This window comes from Physcomitrium patens, chromosome 21 (genome assembly GCF_059467195.1).
Source record: "Physcomitrium patens ecotype Gransden chromosome 21, ASM5946719v1, whole genome shotgun sequence".
NCBI lineage: Eukaryota > Viridiplantae > Streptophyta > Bryopsida > Funariales > Funariaceae > Physcomitrium > Physcomitrium patens.
In genome coordinates this window covers 6713288-6738338 of record NC_143430.1, presented here as the reverse complement: position 1 = coordinate 6738338, position 25051 = coordinate 6713288, and the positions used below count along the sequence as shown (strand labels likewise).

The window sequence follows — 25051 nt, the reverse complement described above, 5'->3', positions numbered from 1 at the left end:
TCTCGATGTTCCTCAAGCAAAATTGTTGGTGTCTGTGGAATCTACCTGACTACTTCGGTAGCTGAAACACTGCATGGCAGAGCTCCCCCACCAGGAATAGTGGCAATAACTTGCAAATTTGTTAACAACACTCTACCTCTGTGGTTCTCATGGCTCACACTAGAGGTCTTTGAGCTTGTTGTGATGGGGGATATTTGCTCTTGGCTCTACCCCTCATAATATCAGTTAATTAAGTCTAATTAAGTTCAACCTATGACCACTTTGCCTACCGTGCAGCTATACATTTGAGTGCAGCGTTGACATTCTATAGCCAAGGTAATGAATGATGCTAATAAAATAACTCAACGCCAAATCAAACTTGTGAAGTGTACAATTCATGAAAGCTCCTTGCTGTCAGCCTTGGCTTTGAACCCAATGTTGGGAAAGCCATAACAGACAACAAAAATCAATACAATGAATAATACATCATAATAAGTTCATAAAATCTTCTTCTGTTGATTTTGATAGTTCTAAGGTCAGAGTTATTTATTTATTCATTTATTTTAAGTTGAATTAACTGATTTATTATTATTATTATTATTATTAAGCTACAATTGTCCAACTCATTACAAGAATGTTATGTTTCTAATTTGAAATCCATATCATTAATTAGCTTTTTGATTTTTCAATAGAAATATGAAAGCATCAAATAAAACTCCTCATTTTTTTGAACTTTTCTTTAAACTGAAAATTGGTATTTTCTTTGAAGTAAAGTAATTAAATTAAAAACTTGATTTTTTCTGGACATTGGATTTTGAGTAGCTGGAAATTGAAGCATATGCAACTTATGACAATGACTATGATTGAATTAAAGAATCATTTATTATATAAAAACATAATTTTGGTTGTTTTTAAAGAAATTAGCTGATGGCATTCAGGAGGTTTGTTATGTTTATTATACAACTCTTTTTTGTAAAATAAATAATATACATTAAGAATTACTAAAATGTTTGTTTCAATTGTTAATATAATTAAATAAATAAACGTGAATGAATTGTAGTAAAATATATAAAAGACTTATAGATATTAAATTTAATCTAATGTCATTCAACAAACTCTAATCTTGACTTTTTGTTTTTTTATTTTTAAAATTTTTCTAGTGTTTATTTTGTTTATATTTTTTTTTTCTAACTTGGAAATCTATAAAGGTGGAATAATGTCATGTGTCGAATTTTATAACAAAAATGATTGAAAATAAAAACATCAATGATTTGGAATAATCAATAGATGTGAAATTCCATAAAAGCAATACTAAGAACCTTTAGAGTTGGCACGTGTAGCACACAATAAAATAAATTCAACTCGCCATTAAACTTCTACCTCAAAGTTCTCTGATTCAAACATCTCTAGCAAGTAAATTCATTAAAATCCTGTCTAAAGGACTTTGTTTTGATCACATGTTCCACAATCTAACCAAAATGTAACATAAATTCCCAGTGTTGGTTAGTTGGTTGGTTGCTTGCTTTAGGCATGAATCAAACCCCACACACACACAAAACAAAAAGACAAAAAGAAAAAAGAAGATAGAATGTGCAGCATTCAATTCTTATCTGTATTAGAGGGCAGAATTCAACTCCCGGATGCCAACGCTGTACACTAATCCAGATGTGGTTTTCACAACAACGTGGCAATTGTAGAAACTCTCAAGGTTTGAGTTGCCACAGAAAATCTAGTTTGCAACAATCCCAACTCTATAGACTGCATGAAACATGATACATCAAAAAAGTGAGAGGTTCGCTGCAAACGGAGACAAACATGGAACACTCTGGAGCACAGCATCAGGGTTTTTACAGCAACAGCGCCACATGAAGTCCATGAACTTATTTGAAAATCAGCGTTTTGTAAGTTAAAATGTGAATAGAAAAAGTCAGAGGTTGGAGGAAAATTTCTAGAAACCCGTGTTCGACAATTGGATTCTGCACAAAAAAGAATTGGAAACCTGGGTGCAGGAACGAGGCATGGATTTGAGAGATCAGATGCTTCATCTGATGCATGCAAGCAGGTAATCCACCAACTCCTACGATGCCTTCACTTTACCCGCCGCATTCTCTGATAATCCTTCGCCACGCTTCTTATCCTTGGCTGATTCGCCTTCACTGCCGGATTTCTTCGCCTTATTTGCCTTGAGTTTCTTGGAATCTGAGGCTTGAGTGGCTTGACTATGAGGACCAAAGAGTAGGTTAAAAGCCCAGACAGCGAAGATGGTGCCGATCATGGGACCAGCCCAGTAGACCGCAAAATGGTCCCATGATGTGTGTTGGTTTGACACAAACGCCCATCCGAATGCATTAGCGGGATTCATAGCAGGACCGGTGTAAGCACCGCCGGCGGTGACAAGGGCAATTGTGGCTCCGATGATGATGAAGGTCTTCGCCATTTTGTTGCGAGGTCCTCGCAACATGGCCCACATGACAATCAAAGTGATGGTGAAGGTCAGGATTGCCTCGGCAATCACGCCTGTCTGTAGCGGCACTTTCAGTTTTGGACCACCCAACATGTGTTTGTACTTCTTTGGCATGACCTCTAGGATTGCTAAGGCGCCCCCAACTGCTCCCACCATCTGAGCAGGCAGGCGGACGCCGAGAGTGAAAAGGTCGTCATTACTCACCCCTGCGTACGAGAAGGCGACGATTGCAGTCGGGTTCCAGCTCGCGCCTCCGAGCGCGTGTCCTAAAAAGCTGAAGAAAAATACGAGGAACGACACCAAGGCGAAGACGATGTACATCTTCGTCTTCCCTGGTCCATCCAAACCTAACGACGATGCAATAGCCGTCGACGCAGCGCCCAATGATGCCATAGCGAATACCCATAAGAATGTTATGGACGCATCTGCCACTGCCTTCCTTGCCAACCCCATCGCGTCAACCCCGCCCCCTCAAACTCTGCGAATTCTGAAAAACACTGCATCAATAACAACAACGACAACAACAACAACAAATCAAAGAAAGAAATACTTCACAACTACGTCCCTCACTACAAATCGACTCTCATCGCCTTCGCAAAGCCCACGCCAAATCTACTGCACTTCAATGTGGCTTCACGGACAACAATCATCGACCACACTCCTGATCTCCAAGACACAGCTCGCCTCACCACATTCTTCGCCCACGTCAACAACCGAAACACTGGGCTCGTCACAAACACACGCAAGTCCACTCGAAATTCAAAGCCTACCTTGCAAACACCTACGAAATTTTACCTCTCTCGACACATCCGCATACAGCAGCCACAGCAGGGAGGAAGGGAAGGGAACGAGACCACCAGCACTCCAGCAGGAGAATCAACCACCACGACACCACCCCCCTCCCCTCCTAGCTACAGCGTGGCGAGCCAGCCCCGCTTGACTAAGCTTCAATGATCAAAGACGTAAGTCTAGACTTTGTGTCCCTCGGTACTGAAAAAGCAGATATAAAAATAGCGCAAACCCACAACACTCCTGGAAGTGAAGTTCCGTTCGGGACACTCGCATGCGATCTGGTCCGCTACTGCAAGCGATCACAAGATGGGGATTGAACGGCAGCCTCCAGCAATCACCCAATTACGCAACAACAGGAACTGAAACGGAAACCGACAGTTTCAGAAGGAAAAGAAAAAGAAAAAACGAGCAGCGTGCTCTGTAAATCCGAACATTACGAATACGACGAAATCAACGCCGGAGGGGGTTCTACTTTATATTGTGTATGGGAATGAATGAATGTACACGGTTAATTGTGGGGCGTGATGGGGATTGCAGAAGTGCTGGCTAGTTGGACCATGCCATTGGTGCTGCTGGACGCCCTTCCTTCCTTCCTTCCTTTCCCTGGTTGCAGCAACTCCTCGGCTCAGGCGTTGCTGCTGATTCTGCGACGTCGTGATTGCCTGCCTGATGCGATCCTTCGGGTTGGTCCTATCCTTGCGACGCTCCCTCCCTCGCTCGCTCGCTAAATTGAGGATTCCAGTGATTCGCGGCGCTTCTGCGTCGCGCATGCAGCACTGGCCTTCATCGCCGTCGCGTCGCGAGTCTGTCCGCCGTGAGTGTGATTAGTGAGTGGTAAGTGTGTTTAGTGAGCGGTAAGTGTGTTTAGTGAGTGGTGGTAATTGGGGTTAGTGTGTAGTGAGCGTGGTGTCGTGTGTTAGTCTGTGTGTGTGTGTGTGTGTTTTGTTTTGTCTTTGTTTTTTTGTATTGGTGGTTGACTATGGTCGGGCTCGTGTCTCGTGTTCGGAACCAGGTGGGTACATTAGTCCGGATGCTTCACATGATGAAGATGAGTTTCACATGTGAATGAAGAATGAGAAGTATTTTCTATGGCAACATTTAGTTTATTTATTTATTTATTTTTCCTCTCCTTATCAGTACACCTCCTTCTAAAAAGAAAGAAATAGAGCTTAAAGAGAGAAAAGAAAACTACTAATAATGTTGAGCAAACAAAATAGAAAGAAACAATTTTTTTATTTATAAAAAAAATCAAGGCAAGAAAAAACATTATTGTAATTTTTTTTTCTTGAAGCAAAATGTAAAATTGAGATATCAAATTATAATGCGTGTGTAAGACATATTCAAAATCAAAAATTATACGTAGTAACTTTTTAGAAGATGGTTCTATGCCAATATGATGTAATTTAATATAACTTGCAATAATGTGAATAGTGTGGAAGACACTGAATTGTATCAAGTAGAGATTCTGTATGAACTTCCTTGTTGCTCCACAAGCGTAAAGAAGCAAACTAGTCCTTTTATAATATCTTGTGTAGAATTTGTCAACGTTTTATTTGTTTTTTTCTATTTTTTCGAGGAATCTTAACTTTATTAGTGAACTTTCAAACTGTACTTTATTTTTTAGAATTTCCACTCACATAATCTTATTGTCTTTTCAAATCTTATAACAACATACTTTATGATGTTTTTTTATTTGAGATAAGTTAAGATTCAATTTATATTTATTCATTGCATATATAAATTCCAATAATTACTTTTATTATTTAAATAAATTACAAGGATGTTATGCACTTCTAAATGTTTAATACATTTTGAAGTTGACAAGCTATTTCAGTGATTCTAATCTCTTCTATTTGTTTCTCATGTCTTCTTACGAAAATCTTAAATTTAAGTGTTTTTTTTACCATATATATATATATATATATTTATATATATATAATATCTTTATACAAACTCAAATCATTTCATAATGTGTTTTCTTTTACAAAAACGCCATATGTATAAGAATCAATTCCATGACTATCATTGCCTTTTAGAGTCATAAATGTCTATTACAGCAAAGTGCGTGATACCTATATGTACATTCCAATTGATTTTTATTTTTATTTTTATTTTTTATAATTTTAATTAAGATTTCAAGTAAGTTTTTAAAATATATTTGAAATAAATTAAGCTTATAAAGAATAAATCAAAGATGATTCTTTGACTATTATACATGATTTTTTAAATATCTACTAAATATAGACTTAAATTATTATAGGTATAATTAAAAATTAAATTAATATTTTTTTTTACCAATACCTATTATTTAATATATTATTAAAATTATATTATTTGAAATGTAATATAAAAAATCTAATACAAATAATAGATTTATTGTTATTATATATATATATATATATATATATATATTTTTTAGATTAATAGTATAAAAAATATAATTTTCAACAGATAGAATATTTTTTAAATATCTATTGTTTATTGTGCAAATCTTATTTTTCACATATAGACAAAGGATAAGTAATAATTTATAATTATATACACACATTTACATTTTTGCATGCAATTTAAGAAGATAATCGTTCAATGTGTAATTGTTCATACATGTGTGAATATATGTGTGTATATGTATGTGTATATATTTATTTTTTTGTTCATTTATGTCTTTATGATATGTCTTCAAGTCTTTTTTTTTTCTTCTTTTTTTTTGTTGTTTTTTTAAATAAAAATTCCTACCAAGTTACATCAATACAAATATGTAGACAATGTGGCTTCTTTAATGACAAACACATTTTCATGTTTATAAAGGTACCTCCACTATTTAAGCAGACTCCTCTCTCGCTCTCTGTCTCCCTCATTCCTTGCACATTACTACCACAAATATAATTTCTTGTCAGAGCTTGGCATTAGAATCATGGATATGGAGATTCCAAGTTCCAGGCACGCCCCAAGTGTGTATCCCCACTCAGCAATCCCAACAAAGAATATTTCCCAGAGCCGGTTCTGCACAACTGAGCCAATCTTAAATAGCCCATTGGATTGATAAGAACAAATCTCTACACTGGGTCTTACCCAAAAAGCCTGAAAAATGTATCCTTCTTCTAGGTTACCTTGTCTATACCTGCACGTGAACTCTGTCAATCCAATCCATTTGAGGACAGCAAACAAAATCATGTTGGATATGTTGCATTTCTATACGAATTGTCCATCTTCATCGTGTCACCTTTTTGCTCACCCGAATCCAATGTGCTATTCCACCTTGTTAAGGGCTGAGACTATGGCTTATCTGGACATTGCACTTGCATCCAACTTCGACCCACTAAATTTGCAGCCGAAAGGAAATCCGAACGTGAAGTGAATGTTGCCATTCTAATCTGTATGTGGCCTTGGGGGCACAACACCTTCAGAAGGTCAGATCCCTGATAGCCTTGAGTTATACACTCCCCTTCAAGTGTCACCTCTCATAGAATCCAGCAGGCTCCTGTTCTGAGGCCGAAGCAAAAGCCAGTTGCCTTGATCTGCACTGCTTCCAATACCAGTTGACACTGAATTGGTAAAAGAACTTTCCTTATTCTAGCTTGTTCACTTCTGCTCGGGGTCATGATCCTGGCAAAGAGTATAACAATGCCCATTGACATGTGGACGTCCTGTAGCGTAGCTCTACTAAAGTGTACACATTGTCTCGAGTTAAGGTTTAGGTTCCCGTATAGACTAATCATCTCATGAACTGAGAGTTAGTGTACTAGGAAATATCATTGCAGAAAAATGCTTAGTCGCGACCGTGGAGCAGCGAAAGTTACCTGATGACAACGACCGCAATGGACAGGCCGGCCGACCATGCAGCTGTAAGTATCAGCGAAGGGCACACCCAGGCGCTTGCCTAACCTGATCACCTCAGCCTTGGTGAAATGGCTGCAATTACAGCAAACAGAGTTTCAATCTCACTCTGATCTTAATAATATCAATAATGGACTTATGGGCATGGATACTAGGATCGCAGAACTCTCAAAAAATATACGTTGAAAGTCTGAGAATGAACTCTTGAAAGGTACCTCAAAGGAGCAATCAAAGTCACAGGTGGCTCCAGCGAGGCCGCTGTTGAACGGAAACTATCCATGAAATTTTGAGAAGCACTGCAGCATGGTAGCCCAAGTATGTCAAGCACGTTATATGTCATTTACACTGAGTGGGCCAGTAGATGATAACTTTTTGTTAACATAAAATGACGAAAGCACAAAAGTCCCCATGGTAATGCGAAGATGGTGGAATTCAATGCACGGAAAGAGTATGAAGCCTCACCTAGAATATGAACCAAGGTCATCTTTGTTGAGGCCAAGGGCAACTTTACTTGATCCTACCTTCAATAAAAGAATCACATCACATGCTATTGTCATGAATAAGATGTTTAACATGAGGAAGGAATATAAATAAAAGAGCATTCTAAGACAAATACTCGGGAGAAGCCATCCAACTCAAATTGGGCAATACAACGAACCAGGAAACTGCTCTCTGCCGAACAGAATGCACCAAATTGTGAGCAATTCTGAACCATAGCCACATGTCTAAACAAGTCCCTTCTAGGTTTTGAGCATTCGCTCTACAAACGCGTAAGAAATTGTTGCTCGCAAGATGGAGAGCCACGATGTGTAAGCCATGAGGTGAAATTACACATGCAAATGACTAACGTACAAATCAAATGAGTGGACTGATAATTCACAAGGGGGAAGTATTGAAAACCTGACTGGCATAGCTGGCCGCAAGCCCTAGAATCACAAGATTTCTGTGAGGCAGTGGCACGAACGACTTGGCCCCATGCTGCAATTCTCTAAATTTATTCCCCACCTGCAATACTCGTACAGCTTCATATACTGTTCAATCCTCTGAATTCTTCGAGTGAGGGTAATTCGTCGACGGCAAAAGTTCGCTCACTTACCGCGGACATGTCGATGCGACTCAACTCTAACCCGAGGTTATTGCAAATCTTGTCGCTCGCCCGCTCCTCCATTGCTGCCCCCCTTTGTCCATAATTGATGTACCTACAATGCCAAAGAAAATACCCTCAAATTCACGAAATGGCATAGAATCTGGGTCTAGAACGTTGTTGTGGTTCGAAAGCTTACAGAGGATGAAGAAGGGCGGAAGACGATCTCCAGTTGTAAAGCAACACTGCACTTTCAATCCCTCCGCTCATCAGCACTACGCTACTTGGTCCAGCCATGCCTGCACTTTGCCGACACTGGAAGATCCTCCTAGAGATGCTTCACCACAGCTTGAATCCTCACAATCCTGCACAAACGTCACCAACTCTCATAGCTCAAGTCCTCCAACAAAAAACGAAAAAACCCAATATCTAAATTCCACTGCGTTTTATCTATATTAAGGATATATATTGTACTCAATCATGAACAGAGCACTTCCTTGTGACGATCTCAAGTTTGGTTCGATTGATTATTTTTTCGTACATTCGTCAAAGGCTATCTGAGCTAAATAAGCGACTCGTGTCCGCAGATGTCTAGTATCGATTGTTGTCATGTGGAGCACTGAGAATGGCTTCAGCACATTCACATACTCGAAGGTGGTGGTCACAGGAAGCGCATGGCATCCGTGTTTCGGGCGAAGGGACTATTGCAACATTGCTGATTTCGTCTCTAGTTATTTATGTTACGGTGGTTTATCAACGCAGAAAGAAGTTACCTCCGGGCCCTTGGCCATGGCCAGTAGTTGGCAATCTTGCTGTCTTGGCTGGTTTGCCGCACAGAAATTTGCAGAACCTCGCTGCCAAGTATGGTGGCCTCATGTATCTCCAACTCGGTATGCGCTTATAATTGCAATTTCTTATTTTTTGAGATTTCAGATGAATGCGCTCAGCTGTTTCCAGATTTGAGCTGTTTCAAAGTGTTGCAGGCAGCTTGAGATTGACAGCTTTGCCGTGAGTGTAAAGAGGTTGGAATGCATCGGAGATCCCTCTTCCGTAAGCCACATTTATGGGTTCCTTCTCTGACTGCATTGTCAACCTGTATTAGGTCAAGTGCCTTGTCTCGTGGTTTCCACCGCTGCAGCAGCCAAGGAGCTGTTCAGAACCCACGACGTGATTTTTTCCTACCGGCCCAAGAGACTTGACCACGAAATCATATCTGGAAAGTCTTACAAAAGTTTAACAAGTGCGCCATATGGACCTTACTGGCGTCAGATTCGAAGAATCTGCAACACAGAGTTATTTTCTCCAGCAATTCACGCGTCCCATGTGAGTGTTAGGAGTGAGGAGATTCACAGCATGATGAAGGTTCTCCTAGCTGAGTCTCGGACAGAGAAAGCCATTGATCTCAAGAGCTGGCTTACTGGTGTGACTGCCAACAATATGACTAGGATGCTCATCAACAAAAGGTGAACCTCCGATTTGCGAAACTTCGAATCATCGCAACGAGTAATTGTAGTGCCTCATCGTCGTTTCTGAAATTTCAGGACAAATATGGTGGTGATTCTGCGAAAACTTAAGCTGAACATTTGAAAGGGTGAACAGGATGGTGAAGCAATCTCGACGTTGTATTGACTGGAGTGTTCTCGTGACAGGTTCTTTGGAACTGGCGTATCAGATCAGCAAGAGAAGAAAGACTTCGAGGAAATATTCGACCATATTTTTGCTGCTGCTGGAACTTTCTTCATCAGTGACTTCATTCCAAAATTGCGATTTGTGGAAATGTTGCAGGGCAAGATAGCAAAGCTCACGGCATTTCGAAAGTTTTTACACTCAGTTATTGGCAAGATTTTTGAAGTGGAGAAGCATAGGCAACGTGCACTGGAAAGGGGCAATGATCCAATTTACGTACCAGACTTTGTGGATGTATTGTTAAATACGCCTCTAGATAATGGAGAGCGACTCACAGACCGAGAAATCATCTCTATACTTTCGGTGAGCTTCTCCCCATTCCGTAACCTCTCTGACATGTTCACAGCTTGAATCACAGCTCAAAATCAAACATGTGACACACATTGCTTGCTCATCGTATACGACAGATATAACTAGTTACATATAAACTTGGTCGTGTAACCAAATGTTTTAGATGGTTTCACCCCTCTTGAATATGTTCATGGTTGATTGTAGAGCATGATAGGTGCTGGCACGGACACCACCGCAACCACAGTGGTGTGGGCAATGTCAGAGCTTATGGTAAACCCCAAGATTAGGAAGCAAGCCCAAGAAGAGTTGGATGCGGTGGTGGGAGATTCCCGTCTCGTGGAAGAATCCGACATCCCCAACTTGCCATTTCTTCGTACCATCGTCAAGGAAACATTTCGCTTGCACGCTCCTGTACCTCTCTCCCTTCCTCGTTGTTCCGAGCAACCGTGTGAAGTTGCAGGGAGCCAGTTTCCAGCCAACACTCGACTGATCCTCAACGTGTTTGCTATCCATCGCGACCCAATTGTGTACGAAAATCCTGATAGTTTTCAGCCCAGTAGGTTTGTGGACCATCCTGAGGTGGATCATATGTCGGGAAAGGACTTTTACGGGCTGATTCCGTTCGGAGCAGGGCGGCGGATGTGCCCCGGTTACCATCTCGGCAATGTGATGGTGTCTTTGATGTTGGCTCATCTTCTCCACAGCTTCGACTGGAGATTGCCTGCAGGAGTAACCGAAGAGAATCTCGACATGTCTGAGACTTATAAGCTAGTAGGATTAAGAAAGAAGCCCTTGTTTTTAATAGCCAAGCCTAGGAGCCCAGCCTACCTGTACTGATCTAACTTCTTGTCAGTTCAGTTTTCTGTACAACTGGGATGCACTTGTGTGGTGCGCATAGAATAAAATCATGCAACACACTATGCCCATTACATTCATAAGCAAATTGATAGGGTCGCACAATCAAGAATCCAGGATCAATAAACATACTGTATGGTAGTAGACGTTCACAATAGTTAGCAGAAATTTATACACCGTTGACGACAATCACATATGATCAATTTCACCTCGCTACCAGATTATGAATGATCAATTATGGTTCTGATTGTGGTATTGCCTTACAACGAACCTCTAGCAGCAACGGACCAAAAGACTCTCACAAAGAATCGGACTGTCTACAGGAGACAGTGTGAGGAAACTTGTGTGGTCACTATGTCTACAGGAGACACGTAAGGTCACTATGCTTTGCGAGATTATTGCGATGAGTAACCTGCGAATACATCCGTTGTTGGACACCATGTTTCGAAGATTCCAGAGACCAGTTTTGTACTGACTTTCCATCGAACTCAGCAATGCATTCCACGAGAAGGGCGCTGCAGTGCATGTATCGATAGTTTCTCCAACAATCCAAACACCACATCGAATGTAATAAAAGTGGGACGTACAACATACATGACTATGACTAAATATCCGTGACACCACATGAGCTGTGCATCAAGTATCTTGTCAAATGGTTAACTCAAGAGCATGCAGAGTAAGGCAAGCAACTGCTCCAACGTGCCACATTTGAATCTAGTAGAGGATTTTTCTTAACATTGCATCAGCCAAAACACTAGGTAGAACTAGTCTTCGAAGTGCCCTCTAAGTAACTCCGAAGGATGTTTTTGCACGTTCTAAAATTGTACGATGGACGGTCGAAGACAGATGGAAATTCAGGCACCTTTGTCTTCAAAATAATTATCACCTTGGGCGCTTGCCATGTCAAGCTCTATCTTACAGCTTCTAGTGCCTCGATCATGACTACGCTGTTCCCACGAATAACCTGCACACAACACCCGATTTGCTCATTAGATGTCCCAATATGTATCTTCAAAAGATTTGAAAAAGGGAAAACGCACACAGGAGCGTTACAATCGATATATGTTAACTCAAGAAACAACGGGTAGAGGCCTCACCACCATGCCAATCTCGTTTCTGTCAGCACCATTGATCTCAACAGTGTTATCCAGTACAAGGTTCATGAACTGGTCAAATCCACGCAGGACTCCAACAACATTCCTACCAGCATTGAGCTTGACTGCAAAGACCACCGAAGCGTTTGATCAAGCCAATTAGAATACTAACTAAGTTGGATTCAGATTTTTCTGGCTCAATGGACACTAACTTAACACTCGTTTATGGATACAGGACATCCATTCAAATAAACATAAAGAAAAAGCCACTTATCCGTAAGTTAGTAGTCACAGGAAAATTATTTTGATTGCCTCTCGCAACAGAAGTATGAATAGAGGAGATGGTAGAAAAACGCCTTCCAAAAAATAAACATGTCTTACTGTTCAGCTTCTTGTCCATGTACTTCTTCAAATCCGGGGGTTGCCCTGATTTGCTCATGGTGAATGACAGCCGACCCTGATTACTACAAACCCACCTGAACACAACAGCTTAGTCAGCACGTACAACTATAATATTCAAGACAGACAAAAAAACACACCCAAAAAAAAAATCAAGGAACGTCCGATCCTAGTTATAAGCCTCTTATTTAAAAAGCTTAACATACGGAAACCGTCCAGAAATCGTCGAAAAGACACAACGCACTCCCACCATCACTATTGACACAGAACCCGTTACCGACTAAAACCCTAGAAACCCTAGAAAACCGACAACCAGAAACAAACCCTACACGAGTACACCCAACGAAACATCTATTTCAGAAAAACTACAAGAAGGCGTTTCATGTGCAACAGAGCTCTTGAAACACAGTGAGCGTGAGTCGATGCAGCGAGTACCCCGGGCAATGGCAAAGGCAATGGCGATGGCGAAATCGGTGCAAGCTTGATGCTCCCTGACGCCAGTTGCCCAAACAATGCACTAATCTGGGGCGACGAGCATGGTGAAGCCTTAGGGCTGGAGACCCTGATGAACGAACGTCCTCCTTGTTACGATGAATGAAATGGTTTTTTATTTCATCGGTGATCCTGCATTGTTTCTGACACCTTGCACTCCATCAATGAATTCATTAGCATCTCTCGAATTTACTGGTGATTGTTTGGAAAAGTGGTGCCAATTGGTTGTCTGATCTGATTGTGCGGTTTAAAATTGTGAGAAAGAATGAAGTATAATCTATCGAGGATACCTGCAGGGTTGGTCTCAGTCGTAAAAAATGTCTTTGCAATATATATTTGGATTTGGTCTCAATGAAGTCAGGAGCTACAGTATATACTTGGACGAAAATGAACGATTATATAGAATTGAGTAGTTTGTGACATTTAGACCATTGGAACATTCAAATTCGGTCTTTCAATAATAAAAGTATATGTATGTGTGTGTGTGCATCGAAAGAGAGAGAGATTCAGAAATCCTAGTATCTTAACCTCCTACCAAACACAAATTATAAGTCAAATGATTTTTATGTTTAAAATGATCAAGTTGGCACTTTGAGAACGCCTTCACTTCGAAATGAGCTTACTGAAAGATTTTGAAAGTAGTAGATACCGTGTGAGAACAATGATAGTATTCTATTGATTGCGAAAAAAGATCTTAAGACGTGTGTAAGAGATTGAAACGTTAGTGTCGCACCATTTCAAAGTTACAAGTTTTCCGCACCAGGATCGTGGTTGGAAGAAGTGAAAACACACACACACACACATACAACGAGTCGGCAACATTAGAATGAAAGATCAGCTGGGACAACTGATGATTCTTATTTCAAGAACTAGTTTGAAACTTTGCAACATAGAACAGCAACTCTGTTACTAATCCAATATACTTTTTAAAGATTTTTTGTGAAAAAAATTAAAAATGACCACCTCTATCGTTATCCTAGTAGTGCCAATACACCTCTGCAATAGCTCAACTGCAAGCTCAGTAAGACGTGGTAATACAATATCCTAAGCATGCTTCTACAGCAGCTGCAGTGAGCAGCACACAAGCTCATTCGGAAAGAATATGCAAGCACCCTATGAATAATAGAAGGGGCTACATCAGAAACGGACTTTACACATTATGAGAACAAACTGTTGAGATCAGCCACAGAAGAGTTTGATTACAAGAGTGCTGGAAGAGTTCTTCTGCTTCATTTTCTCGCCAACAGCTTCGCAACATTGGCAGTCAAGCGACCTTGGTGCTCAGCCATGGCCAGCTCTGTCTCGGTGGGCATCCTTGTTCCGTCTCCAGCAAAAGTTCCAGCACCATAAGGGGAGCCTCCTCTGGGCTCGTCTAGTTTGAACATCCCAGCACCAAAAGTATATCCGATCGGGACATAGAGCATCCCGTGATGTGTCAACTGCGTGATGGTTGTCAACCTGGGAGCCATCATCCACCAAACTTCAGCATGTCTTTGGGCATCAAACATACGAACAGAAAGAAACTACATGGTCTAGTATGGGTCAGCCCATTTCAGCGAAGAGTTGTAAGTAGTGAAAGTGATGGCCGCTATTGGCTCAAGATTTTGGGGGAAAGGGCTTGCAACAAAGCAGTTGAGCACAAACGAATCCCAAAGCTAGCACTAAAAACATACGAACTTCAGACGTGTTCTGGCCGCGAACACATTGCTAATTTTGGAAATGACGCTTACCATACCTACAAAGACCACATCCACTGAAGTGTCAGAAGCACAAGAAATGATAGAAGGGGAAACATTTATAAAGATTAACTTACGCGGTAGTCTCCTGTCCTCCACCTTGAGTGCCCGTGCTAACAAAAATTCCTGCTGGCTTCCCTGCAAGAGACTGCCCTCTCCACAGCCCTCCCGTGGAATCGAAGAATGCCTTCATTTGTGCTGACATTGTTCCGTATCGAGTTGGAATTCCGAACAAAAATGCATCAGCTTCAGGTAACTGTGCAGCTGTAATGACGGGAATCGCTTCATCCTTGGGTGGAGCACTCATCTTTGTCAAAACATCAGCTGGTAGCGTCTCAGGAACTTGGTACAAGATGGCTTCAACACCTTCCACAGAATCTACCCCTTCCTTCATCTTTTTTGCCAGTGTAAGCACGTGTCCGTACATGGAGTAGAATCTGCATCAAAGCATCCCAAAACCAATCATATTTCTTGTTCCACTAGAGATTCTTCAAGCATAGGAAAATCGTCCACATGCTTCCGATCTCCTGCCATCATCTCGAAAGCTCCAAAATTGAAAGGGGTTCTTAAAACGTGCTATTCCCTCACAATCCAGAGGTTCTACATAGCTTCCCATTTCAGCTCCATTAACGGCTTTCAAGTCAATCAAGTAACAAGAAACGAGGTGGTAAATTCTGCAAAATGTAGTATACCAGCAGCAACAACATTAAATGTCCTGTACAGGGTTAGACTTAAACATTTTGGAATAACAACCTAACACATCTATACCATGCCATCAAACTGCATACTCCACTCACCTCAGCAATGATGATATGCATCACCATCTAATGAGCAGACCACGAATGCAGCGGGTAAACAACTTACACGATGAACACTTTAACCTTCCCACTTGATATTGGGGCTGCACTTGAAATTGGAGCCTTCACAGAATGTTTGTCATCTGCACTCTTTTCGAGAGCCTCAGATGCGACACTTCGTTCAGTAGAATCGGCTGTCGGAGCGGGTGACTTTGCAGCATCGGGTGTTGCAGAGGGTGCAGCAGCGGGTGGAGGAGTTGCAAGAGGAGAATTGCTTGCTGAAACTGGAGCATCTGATGTCGGGCCTGTTTCAACCTTCTCATGTGGAGTTCCGGATCCAGCTCCCACAGATTTGCTCCCTTTGCTAGGGAAACATCCTGTGCCTTTCCCCATAATTATATCACTGAATTCTTTCAAGAAAGAGAGTTACACCTGTGAGCACGGACGCACACACACAGACAATAGAGATGAAATTAACCATAATAAGGATGAAAACTACGGCATTTAACAAGGGATCGAAACAAGGGAAAGTGTCCCGCTCAATCTCTCATCTTCCCTAGCCATACACCATCAACAGCCCTCATCCATTCAACACAAGAAATATTCAGAGTACGGCATCAAATTTCTTCTTACATCACAGGAAGAAAGTGAATAGTAGCTGAATACATGCTGAACAGTGCGACAACCTACTGAAACTGCGTTTGACTAGCTAAACCAGGCATTCTTAAATCTTCTCTTTAATCCAAATCTAACATATTTTAGTATAAGTGAAATAATTACTACCAAATTGCTTTGCTAGCTAAATCTAGCACACTTAAACTCTAGTAAATCTTTACCGACCAGCAACCGGCCAAGAGCTTTGCCATTTGCGTCATAGGGCAACAAGAACCGCTCGCATTTCTATCACGGTGCTGCTCGGGACAACTAAGCTATCTGAGTGCAAGAGATTGGTCGCAAATATAAGAATTTCCTTACACTAGTGACCCACCACACTCGGCCAAGCAGGATACAATATCCACTCCCTCAACCCGAGCCTATTCCTCCGAGAGTAAGTAACTACATGCGAAACCCAGATTCTGAATGCAAACAGTGACCAATGTCGATAACCCAAGAGCCATCCCGTCTTTCGAGCTAATCTGGTCTCAATCGCAAACACGAACTAAACCCATTTACATGACCAAGCCAATGACAAAATCCAAGACACTACATGCACTGGAAGGCCCTATCTGCCCCACAATCAAGCCTCGCACTCGCAAGCAAACCCAATTTGATCAAATTCGCAAGGGACAATGGCATACCAGGCCAGCCTACTAACAAAGAACTGCATGTCTGCTTCGAAAACCCAGCACCCTGCTACAACACAATGCTAGGCTTGAAAGAAAGCAAAGCAAAGCAGGAAGAAAAATAAATATAAATAATAAAAATAAATAAAAAATAAAAAACTTACTCGAAAAGGATCACGCGTCCGCAGTGAGACCACCAAACAGGCCGTGCCCGCTGTCTCTGTACCGTCCTGGTTCCGCATGAAAAGACGAAAATGGCAGAAATGATTTTCAGCAGGTCATGCAAATATTATTTTAAGACCGAGTAATGAGCCGGAATTTGCTACAAGGGAAGGCGTGGTGGGCATGCTGAGGAAAATGATGGTGAGGGATTGGAAGATGTCAGTAAGTGAAAGACAGAGAAAGCTATAGCTAGCTAGCTCAGCTTACTACTACTACTACAACAACTGCTACTACTTCTACACTACTACTATACAACAATGGAAGAATGGTTGCAAACAACTCTGTTCCGCATTCAACCTCCTCTCAAGTAGTAGTCGTAGTGGCAGTGAACCACCACCACCACTGTCACAACAACTCGGCCCCACCCTCCTCCGCCTCGTCGTCGTCGTCTTCCTCGAGAATGGTGATGCTTCTGAGGATCCTTCCTGCTGAAGCAGTCTCACGCCTCGCACCCCATCATCCCTCATCGCCATCAATCCCACCTCTGTCCACCCCCTCCCCCGGAAGGAAGGGAGGAAAGGACCCACAAAAATAAAACAACAAAAGCAACACCAGATCTCCAACCCAGAAATGCCGAAGAAGTCGCCGCAGCAGTGTTTACTTTTATTTCCCCCCTTCATCGCATCTATCGCAGCTCCTGTTTTCTTTTCTCAGGATGATAAACAACCACTGACTGCAACACCATGCATCCTCCCTCTCTAACCCTCCTTCGCTGTTACCGTTGCAGTAGTATTCTTCTAGATTCTTCTCACTTGCCTCGGTCCCACCGACGCCGCTGCAGCTGACTTTTGGTGCACCTCGGCGATACATAGTTCTGGCGGAGAGATTGGAACTCGGACCGTCGGATGGATATCCCCCAAACTCCTTACCCTACTGACGGTATTACGTTCTTACTCGGTGGGAGGGAGGGGTCGAACACATCCTGATGTTAAAAGTTTTGGTGGTCCTATGTTTCTAGTCTCATTTGGGTCGCTGTCAGTGTGCTGTAATGTGTGTATCAGAAGAATGTTATGTTTTTGTTTGTGAGGTGGCATGTGGCATCGATTTTTCTCGGGGTTCTCCTTATGCATGCTGGCGACAGGTCAGAGGCTCGTACGCCAGGCTGGCGCTCTGTGAATCCCCAGATGGCATACACGTGGCAGACTGACTCGGCAGTTCGGACAAAGTAAAAAAACGTGAGGCTATGCTCTGTTTTTGCTAAGCAATTCCTCACCAATATTTCATTTTTATTTTTAGTTTTATCATAAAACTTTGTTTATTGTACTTAGGTTTGCTGGTGTTGGATGTGGATCTGAATTTGGTTACAGAAACCCTATTGCCAAAATTTTCAAACCATTTGTTCTTTGAGATGCAATCCATAAATAGAGGTGTGTTATATAATTTTGACAATTGGATTAGTTTATTTATATGTGATGAATGATTGACTAATTTTAAAACTCTCCTTTGACTTTTAGTATTCTTGTACTTAGAAAACCACTTTGAAAGGTCATTGTACACATCTATATAATAAGAAAGCTTAGGTATATATCAAAGACATGAATTTCATAGAATTAAAAGATAAATACATTAATGTATTGCTTAAAAAGATTGGAGAATCATTCAAAGAGAGTATAAATTTAAACAATAGCTATTGCCAAAGCTAAGAAGACTAGATGGACTTAAAACAAGACTAAGAATTAGAAAGGCATTGATATGTGTAAAGAAAGCTTCACTCTTACTTCTATATATACTATCTAACTAAGAATTATGTAGGGATGTTCTATAGGATCTCCAACATGTGTCCTATTTGCAAGACACATGTATTGACTTGCAAGATAAGTTCCATGTATGCAAGCAAAATCATTAGTTTTTATCACAAGCTATCTACGCGTATAAAACATGGCTAATTTGTTGACTAAGTTTTTAACCTGCCAATCAACTATAAACATGTATAAAGTCAAATATGTATCTATAAAGTTAAATATATGTCATTCCTACCTCTAATAAAATTACCAAACATTGAAAATATCTTCCAAAGTTATAATACTAAACATATTGTATCTTGTCATTTATTAAAAGAATAATACATCATTCTTAAGGATGTAAGCAAAGAATAATATGTCATGAAGGATTGGTTCATAAGAAGTTATTGGTTCTCTATCTCTTTAGCACTTCAAATATATAGAAACTACAAACTACGATAAAAGATAGAATGTAATTTTTTTTTAGATCTTATTTCTTTTATAATAAAGATTTGTTAATCTTGACTATGGTTTTGATAGATGCTATCAATAAAAAGCATCAACCTTCTTTGTTATATTTGAAAGATTTTTAACATGCTTATATGCACATTCATTAATATCATATCTCTATCAATGAATAAGATATTACAACCTAATTCAATGCCTAAAACTTCTTCAATTTCATATTCCTAGTTATTATCCACTTTTAAATGAAGAGATGTCAAGGACATGAATCTCAAAGAAAGAAAACTTAATACACTCTTGTGTTATTCAAAAAGATTAAAAATTTACTAAGAGACAGTAATAGATTGAATTAGAATGGCTATTAGCAAAGACTAAAAGACTAGAAAGTCTTGAAACAATACAAAAGGACTAGAAAGGTATTGACAAGAGTGAAAAAAGCTTCATTCTTATATCCATATATACTATTTAACTAAGATCTACACGAAAATGTTCTATAGAACCAATTAAGGACCTGAATCTCAAAGAAAGAGAATCCTCGATACACTCTTGTGTCATTGAAGAGAACTAGAAAGTCACTCAAAAGGTAATGTAATATTAACTAGAATGGCTATTGCTAAAATTAAAGAGACTAAAAAGTCTTAAAAGAAGGATAAGGACTAGAACGACATTGACAAGAGTGAAGAAGGCTTCATTCTTGCCTCTATATATACTCTTAACTAAGAGCTACGTGGCGATGTCCTATAAGACCTCGAAAACATGTTGACTTTGTTAGCCACATGTCTTAATTTGTAAGACAAGTTATCTATGAATGTACCACATACTTAGCTTGTTCCACAAGCTATTATATAAAGTTAACTTGTTCCACAAGCTACCAACATGTACTTAATTTGTTGGCTAAGTTTCTGACCTACAAACACATCTAAAGTCAAAATCGCATCTATGAAGCTTCTAAGAAGCTTTACTAAAAGACTTTATGAAATTAATCTATATTTACTTACTTCTAACTAATCATATAAGTAAATATTGAAGTAAATGTATATGTTCGTGACATTACCTTCCCTTCTAGGGACGAGTTCCACGAGAAGCAGTCTTCATATGTTGAGAAAATCTAAGATGCGACAAATTGGATTTACCACAAACTCTGATATTTGCTTTCTTTAAAGATGGTTGATAGGCCCTCTTAGCCATTGATAGTGTTTCATACCATGGCAAGAAGACCACCCTATTATTAGGTCATTGTTGAGGCCTTCATAACTTCTTTCAAATAAAACATTTAGAACTGTCAAGAGTTGTTCCTACCTCTAATAAAATCACCAAAAAACGGGAGAATCTTCCAAGGTCATGATAACAAACATGTTGTATATTGCCATCTATTCGAAGAAGAAAATTTTATTTTTGAGGATCTTCATCTCGATTCTATCGTCTTAAAGGTTGTGACAATCGCAATGTCTCATCTGGTAGATGTAATTAGTAAGCAACATGATTGATTTGTTTACAAATAGAAAAAAGTTATAGCCTACGATAGTCCAACTTATCATAAGAACGAGTAATCTTGATATTGAGATGAAGTAATCATATCTTATAACCTATGTTGAATTATGATTACTCCTTGCAATAGGCATTTGCGTTGGTCTTTTGCTGTCATTGAGCTTCTTTTAATTTTATCTTTATTATTGCATATAGCTTTGATAAATGATTTGCTAAATCTTCTGCCGCAAGATTATCAACTTTTGAAAAGTCAAAAGTATCAAGTCATGGATAATAATCATAATTAGTAAAAAAAGGTGTTTGTTGAGTAGAAGAATGTACTGAATTATTGCATGTAAACTCTACAAATGGCAAAAGAGTTATTCAATCATCTTGATGATAGTTGATAATATTCCTCAAATACTAATCCAAAATTTGATTCATCCATTCCATTTGTCTATCAGTTTGAGGATGAAAAGTAAAAGAAAGTTTTATATCCACCTTTAAAATCTTGAATAAGGTTCTCCAAAATCTTGATACAAATTGAGTCTCCTTATTTGATATAATATCCTTTGGCAATCCATGATAGTAATAGATATTATTAATAAAAAACTTAGCTATTTCTTCACCTGAAATAGATTTTATATATAGTATAAAATATGTCATTTTGGTGAAGCGATGTACAATTACAAATATGGAATCATGTCACGGACACAAAAATACAAACTCGAGATCTAACAAGAAGTTCAAGAAGAACTGGCAAGAACTAGATTCATCAGATGAATACAAGAACAACACCAGAGAGGTGAGCTAGAGCTCCAAGAAATGTATTGTCGAGACTGAAGAACTTTTCAGCCTCGATTCTAATATATACTCTTATTTAGGAAGCTTCTCAAGCAACTTCTATCAACTAGGAAGCTTCTAGAAGGTTCTAGAAACTTATTTCTAGAAGGTTCTAAGGACTATGTCCCTAACATCTTCTACCAACTAAGAAGCTTCTAGAAGATTCTAGAGACTTGCTTCTAGAAGGTTCTAGAAACTTGTCTCTAAAATGTTCTAGAAACTTGTCTCTAGAAGGTTCTAAGGACTATGTCTCTAACATCACCCTCTCTTTTAGCTTTGAGGTCTTTGAGAAGCAATGTTGTTGTTAATCAGTACCAACGCAAGAAAATAAAGATCTGTCGCATAACGTCTGCTATGAACTCTAACTGTTGTTCACGAGGCAAGTGGTTCATTGGCCCTTGAAGCCAACGGTAGTGGCCCACTCCTTCAACTTCTGACCAAGCATGAACTTTCGTGTCCTCATTGTGAAATTGTCCTACAAATACGCTTTCTGGCTGACCATCATAAGCAGGCTTGGATTCAAATACAATCACCAGTGATCGGTTACTCGGTATCCTCCGTCGTCGTCATAGTGTAGGCGGTTCTTCATCTCGGGGTCGTCTTCGTGAGCTAGTCAGTTGAGATAATCTGACTAGCATAGTATCTATCTCTTGGCTATCTATATCAAAAGACCAAACTATGGCTACTGAAAAAATTCTATTTTATCTTGGAGAAAATAACTACATCAACTACGAATTTTGGTGGTGCTCTCCCCTTTTCTTATATTCTTGGGTGAGCAAGCTTCACAAGAAAGCTATCGTCGAACCGGCTTAGGTTTATGAGGATGTTGTTGATGAAACTCTTGTACCTTTTGCGGCGCATTGGCGAGATTTTCAGCTGGCTCCCACCTTCGCTCATTAATGTCGTAGCCGCACCAATGAACAAGATACTCTAACTTGTCCCACCTTCGTCATGAATCTAGCACCTTTTCAACCTCGTATTCCTCGTGGTTCTCCATCTCAATACTATGTGGTGGACATTGCACTCTTCCAGGAAAAGACGACTCTCGATAAGGCTCCAACAGAGAAACATGATAGACTAGATGTACCTTCATAGAAGCTGGTAAATCCAAACGGTACGCCACTGGATTGATTTGCTTCTGGATGATAAATGGTCCCAATCTTCGATAGTCCAACTTATCACATGGTCATTTGGTCTTGATATTCCGTTGAAGAAGCCATGCTTTATCTCCAATTTTGAAAGTAGGTGCTTGATTCCGAAATCTATCTGCAGACGCCTTGTAGGATTCTTGAGCGGATTGTAATTGAAGCTTCAACGTATTTTGAAGCTCTAATAGTTGTTTCGCAAATCCTTGAGCTGTTGGATTCTTATTTATTGACGGACTCAATAAATCAAGCTTCGGATGATACCCATAGTTGGAAAAGAATGGTGTGTATTGAGTCGACGCATGGAGGGTGTTGTTATATGCAAATTCGGCTAGCGACAGATATGTCGTCTAATCGTCTTGTTAATAGATGATGCTGCATCGTAAGTATTGTTCCAAGACTTGGTTCACCCGTTCCATTTGGCCGTCAATTTGAAGATGAAAAGCCGAAGAAAGCTTGATATCCACCTTTAGTATCTCAAAGAGAGATCTCCAAAACTTTGATACGAACTGGGTTCCTCGATCTGATATGATATCATCTGGTAGTCCATGATATTGATACACATTATCGAGAAAGAGCCTTGCTGTGACTTCACTGGACGATGTCTTCTTGCAAGGGACAAAGTGTCCCATCTTTGTAAGCCGATCTACCACGACAAAAATGCTGTCAAATGAGTTCGATGATGGCAGGTCCGTGATAAAGTCCATGGAAATTGAAGACCATGGTCGACGTGGAATTGACAATGGCTGTAGGAGTCCATAAGGATGATGCCAAGGATTCTTGGATCTTGAATAGATGTCGTAGGAGAGGACAAAATCTTTCACATCCTTCCACATTTGAGGCCACCAAAAATCTCCAGCAATAAGCTCCAAGGTCTTGTTGAATCCAAAATGTCCTGCAGTTGGAAAATCGTGGCGAGATTGAAGAACTCGGAGTCGTACTGGTCCTTTTGGGATATATAACCGCTCCTCAAAGTATAAAAGATCTCCCTCCACCTTGAACTTGTCATCATTGGTACGCTGCTTAATATCAATGGCTACTGAATCTTCAATGGTCACGACACGTACTTGATTCAGGAAGTCAGCATCAATTGGCACAATAGTAGCGCAAAGCTGAAATTACTCTGGCTTCAACAATGTCATACATTATGGATCAAACGCTACTTCTCCAGCCTTTGGTACAAGATACGATCTCCTCGATAAGGCATCAGATAGTCCTTGCTGCTTTCCAGGTCAATAAGTGATAACAAAATCAAACCTAGATAATAACATACTCCATCGAGCTTGACATTGATTTAGAACTCGAGCCGACATGAAATACTCCAAATTCTTGTAATCTATGTATACAGTCATTGGGTGTGCAGCTCCTTCAAGAAAATGACGCCATTCTTGGAAAGAATCCACTATAGCAAGAAGTTCCTTATCGTGGATCTCATAATTGATTTCAGTAGAAGAGAACTTTCGAGAATAGAATGCAACCAGATGGAGCTTCTTGTCTTCTTCCATTTGCAAAAGTACAACTCCCAAAGCAAAATCCGAAGCATCAGTTTTTAAATAAAAGGCCTTTGTAAAGTCTGGATGTACCAAGATTGGAGCCGTAGTAAATGCGATCTTCAGGTCTTGAAATGCCTTCTCCGCTAAAGGTCCCCATTTCAGCTTATTCTTGCATGTCAACCGAGTGAGAGGAGCAGCAACTTGAGAGTAATTCTTGATGAAGATCCGATAGAAGTTGGCAAAACCAAGAAAGCATTGTATGTCTCTAACCATCTTCAGAACCTCCCAAGACACGATTGCTTCCACCTTCTTGGGATCCATCTTCAAGCCTTCTGTAGTCGCAACGAATTCGAAAAACTCCATCTCTATTTAGTGAAAAAAATACTTCTCTAACTTGGCATATAGTCCTCGCTCGCATAGTTTCTCTAAGACCAAACGAACGTGCTTTTCATGCTCTTCCTCGTTTTTGGAGAATATCAAAATATCATCCAAATAGATGACAACAAAATTGTCAAGGTGCTGTTGAAAAATGTCATTCATCATATGTTGAAAGACTGTTGGAGCATTGGTAAGACCAAAGGACATGATATTATACTCAAAATGGCCATACCTTGTACGGAACGTTGTCTTCCACTCATCTCCTTCCTTAATTCGTACGAGGTTGTAAGCTCCCCTTAGATCAATTTTTGTAAAGATCCTTGCACGTTCAAGTTGTTCTAAGAGACTAGAAATCAAGGGTAATGGATAACGATTCTTCTTTGTTACCTTGTTGAGGCCTCGGTAGTCCACGCACATCTGCAACGAGCCATCTTTCTTCTTCACAAATAAGATGGGTGCTCCAGCTGACGATTTTGAATGGCGGATGAAGTTCTTGGCTAGATTCTCGTCGATGTACTTCCGCAACTC

The 25051-nt window shown here is 40.1% G+C and overlaps 5 protein-coding genes across 17 annotated transcripts; 1 reads left to right on the top strand and 4 right to left on the bottom strand.

Moving 5' to 3' along the window:
* Nucleotides 1-1823: 1823 nt before the first annotated feature.
* LOC112274138 (aquaporin SIP1-1) lies at nucleotides 1824-3757 on the bottom strand. Of its 7 annotated transcripts, none has more exons than XM_073529825.2 (2): nucleotides 3740-3757; nucleotides 1824-2921 (listed from the first exon to the last, which is right to left on the bottom strand). In XM_073529825.2, the coding sequence occupies exon 2, from the start codon at nucleotides 2894-2896 to the stop codon at nucleotides 2057-2059; it is 840 nt and encodes a 279-aa protein (XP_073385926.1). In that variant the 5' UTR covers nucleotides 2897-2921; nucleotides 3740-3757; the 3' UTR covers nucleotides 1824-2056. The 7 variants fall into 7 exon arrangements, with proteins under 7 accessions (XP_073385926.1, XP_024359133.1, XP_024359135.1 ...); XM_024503365.2 differs by lacking the exon at nucleotides 3740-3757 and adding an exon at nucleotides 3239-3681; XM_024503367.2 differs by lacking the exon at nucleotides 3740-3757 and adding an exon at nucleotides 3214-3596 and having other exon boundaries at nucleotides 1824-2940.
* A 2479-nt stretch (nucleotides 3758-6236) lies between these two features.
* LOC112274140 (uncharacterized) lies at nucleotides 6237-8811 on the bottom strand. Of its 3 annotated transcripts, XM_090245549.1 has the most exons (8): nucleotides 8698-8811; nucleotides 8356-8521; nucleotides 8169-8271; nucleotides 7973-8077; nucleotides 7535-7593; nucleotides 7288-7368; nucleotides 7036-7147; nucleotides 6237-6758 (listed from the first exon to the last, which is right to left on the bottom strand). In XM_090245549.1, the coding sequence occupies exons 2-8, from the start codon at nucleotides 8451-8453 to the stop codon at nucleotides 6690-6692; spliced, it is 627 nt and encodes a 208-aa protein (XP_090101675.1). In that variant the 5' UTR covers nucleotides 8454-8521; nucleotides 8698-8811; the 3' UTR covers nucleotides 6237-6689. The 3 variants fall into 3 exon arrangements, with proteins under 3 accessions (XP_090101675.1, XP_024359139.1, XP_024359138.1); XM_024503371.3 differs by lacking the exon at nucleotides 8698-8811 and having other exon boundaries at nucleotides 6237-6841; nucleotides 8356-8591; XM_024503370.3 differs by lacking the exon at nucleotides 8698-8811 and having other exon boundaries at nucleotides 8356-8591.
* On the top strand, nucleotides 8762-11196 carry LOC112274136 (flavonoid 3'-monooxygenase). Its single transcript, XM_024503359.3, has 4 exons — nucleotides 8762-9046; nucleotides 9259-9619; nucleotides 9806-10145; nucleotides 10338-11196. The coding sequence occupies exons 1-4, from the start codon at nucleotides 8782-8784 to the stop codon at nucleotides 10968-10970; spliced, it is 1599 nt and encodes a 532-aa protein (XP_024359127.1). The 5' UTR covers nucleotides 8762-8781; the 3' UTR covers nucleotides 10971-11196.
* A 419-nt stretch (nucleotides 11197-11615) lies between these two features.
* Nucleotides 11616-12988, bottom strand: LOC112274141 (putative small nuclear ribonucleoprotein G). 2 transcript variants are annotated; one of them, XM_024503372.3, is made up of 4 exons: nucleotides 12917-12988; nucleotides 12464-12558; nucleotides 12086-12207; nucleotides 11616-11952 (listed from the first exon to the last, which is right to left on the bottom strand). In XM_024503372.3, the coding sequence occupies exons 2-4, from the start codon at nucleotides 12519-12521 to the stop codon at nucleotides 11899-11901; spliced, it is 234 nt and encodes a 77-aa protein (XP_024359140.1). In that variant the 5' UTR covers nucleotides 12522-12558; nucleotides 12917-12988; the 3' UTR covers nucleotides 11616-11898. The 2 variants fall into 2 exon arrangements, with proteins under 2 accessions (XP_024359140.1, XP_024359141.1); XM_024503373.3 differs by having other exon boundaries at nucleotides 12464-12546.
* An 806-nt stretch (nucleotides 12989-13794) lies between these two features.
* LOC112274137 (putative NAD(P)H dehydrogenase (quinone) FQR1-like 1) lies at nucleotides 13795-17274 on the bottom strand. Of its 4 annotated transcripts, none has more exons than XM_024503360.3 (4): nucleotides 16954-17274; nucleotides 15574-15938; nucleotides 14787-15146; nucleotides 13795-14431 (listed from the first exon to the last, which is right to left on the bottom strand). In XM_024503360.3, exons 2-4 carry the CDS (start codon nucleotides 15897-15899, stop codon nucleotides 14203-14205), a joined length of 915 nt encoding a protein of 304 aa, XP_024359128.1. In that variant the 5' UTR covers nucleotides 15900-15938; nucleotides 16954-17274; the 3' UTR covers nucleotides 13795-14202. The 4 variants fall into 4 exon arrangements, with proteins under 4 accessions (XP_024359128.1, XP_024359130.1, XP_073385925.1 ...); XM_024503362.3 differs by lacking the exon at nucleotides 16954-17274 and adding an exon at nucleotides 16140-16858; XM_073529824.2 differs by lacking the exon at nucleotides 16954-17274 and adding an exon at nucleotides 16347-16858.
* Between the last annotated feature and the right edge of the window lie 7777 nt (nucleotides 17275-25051).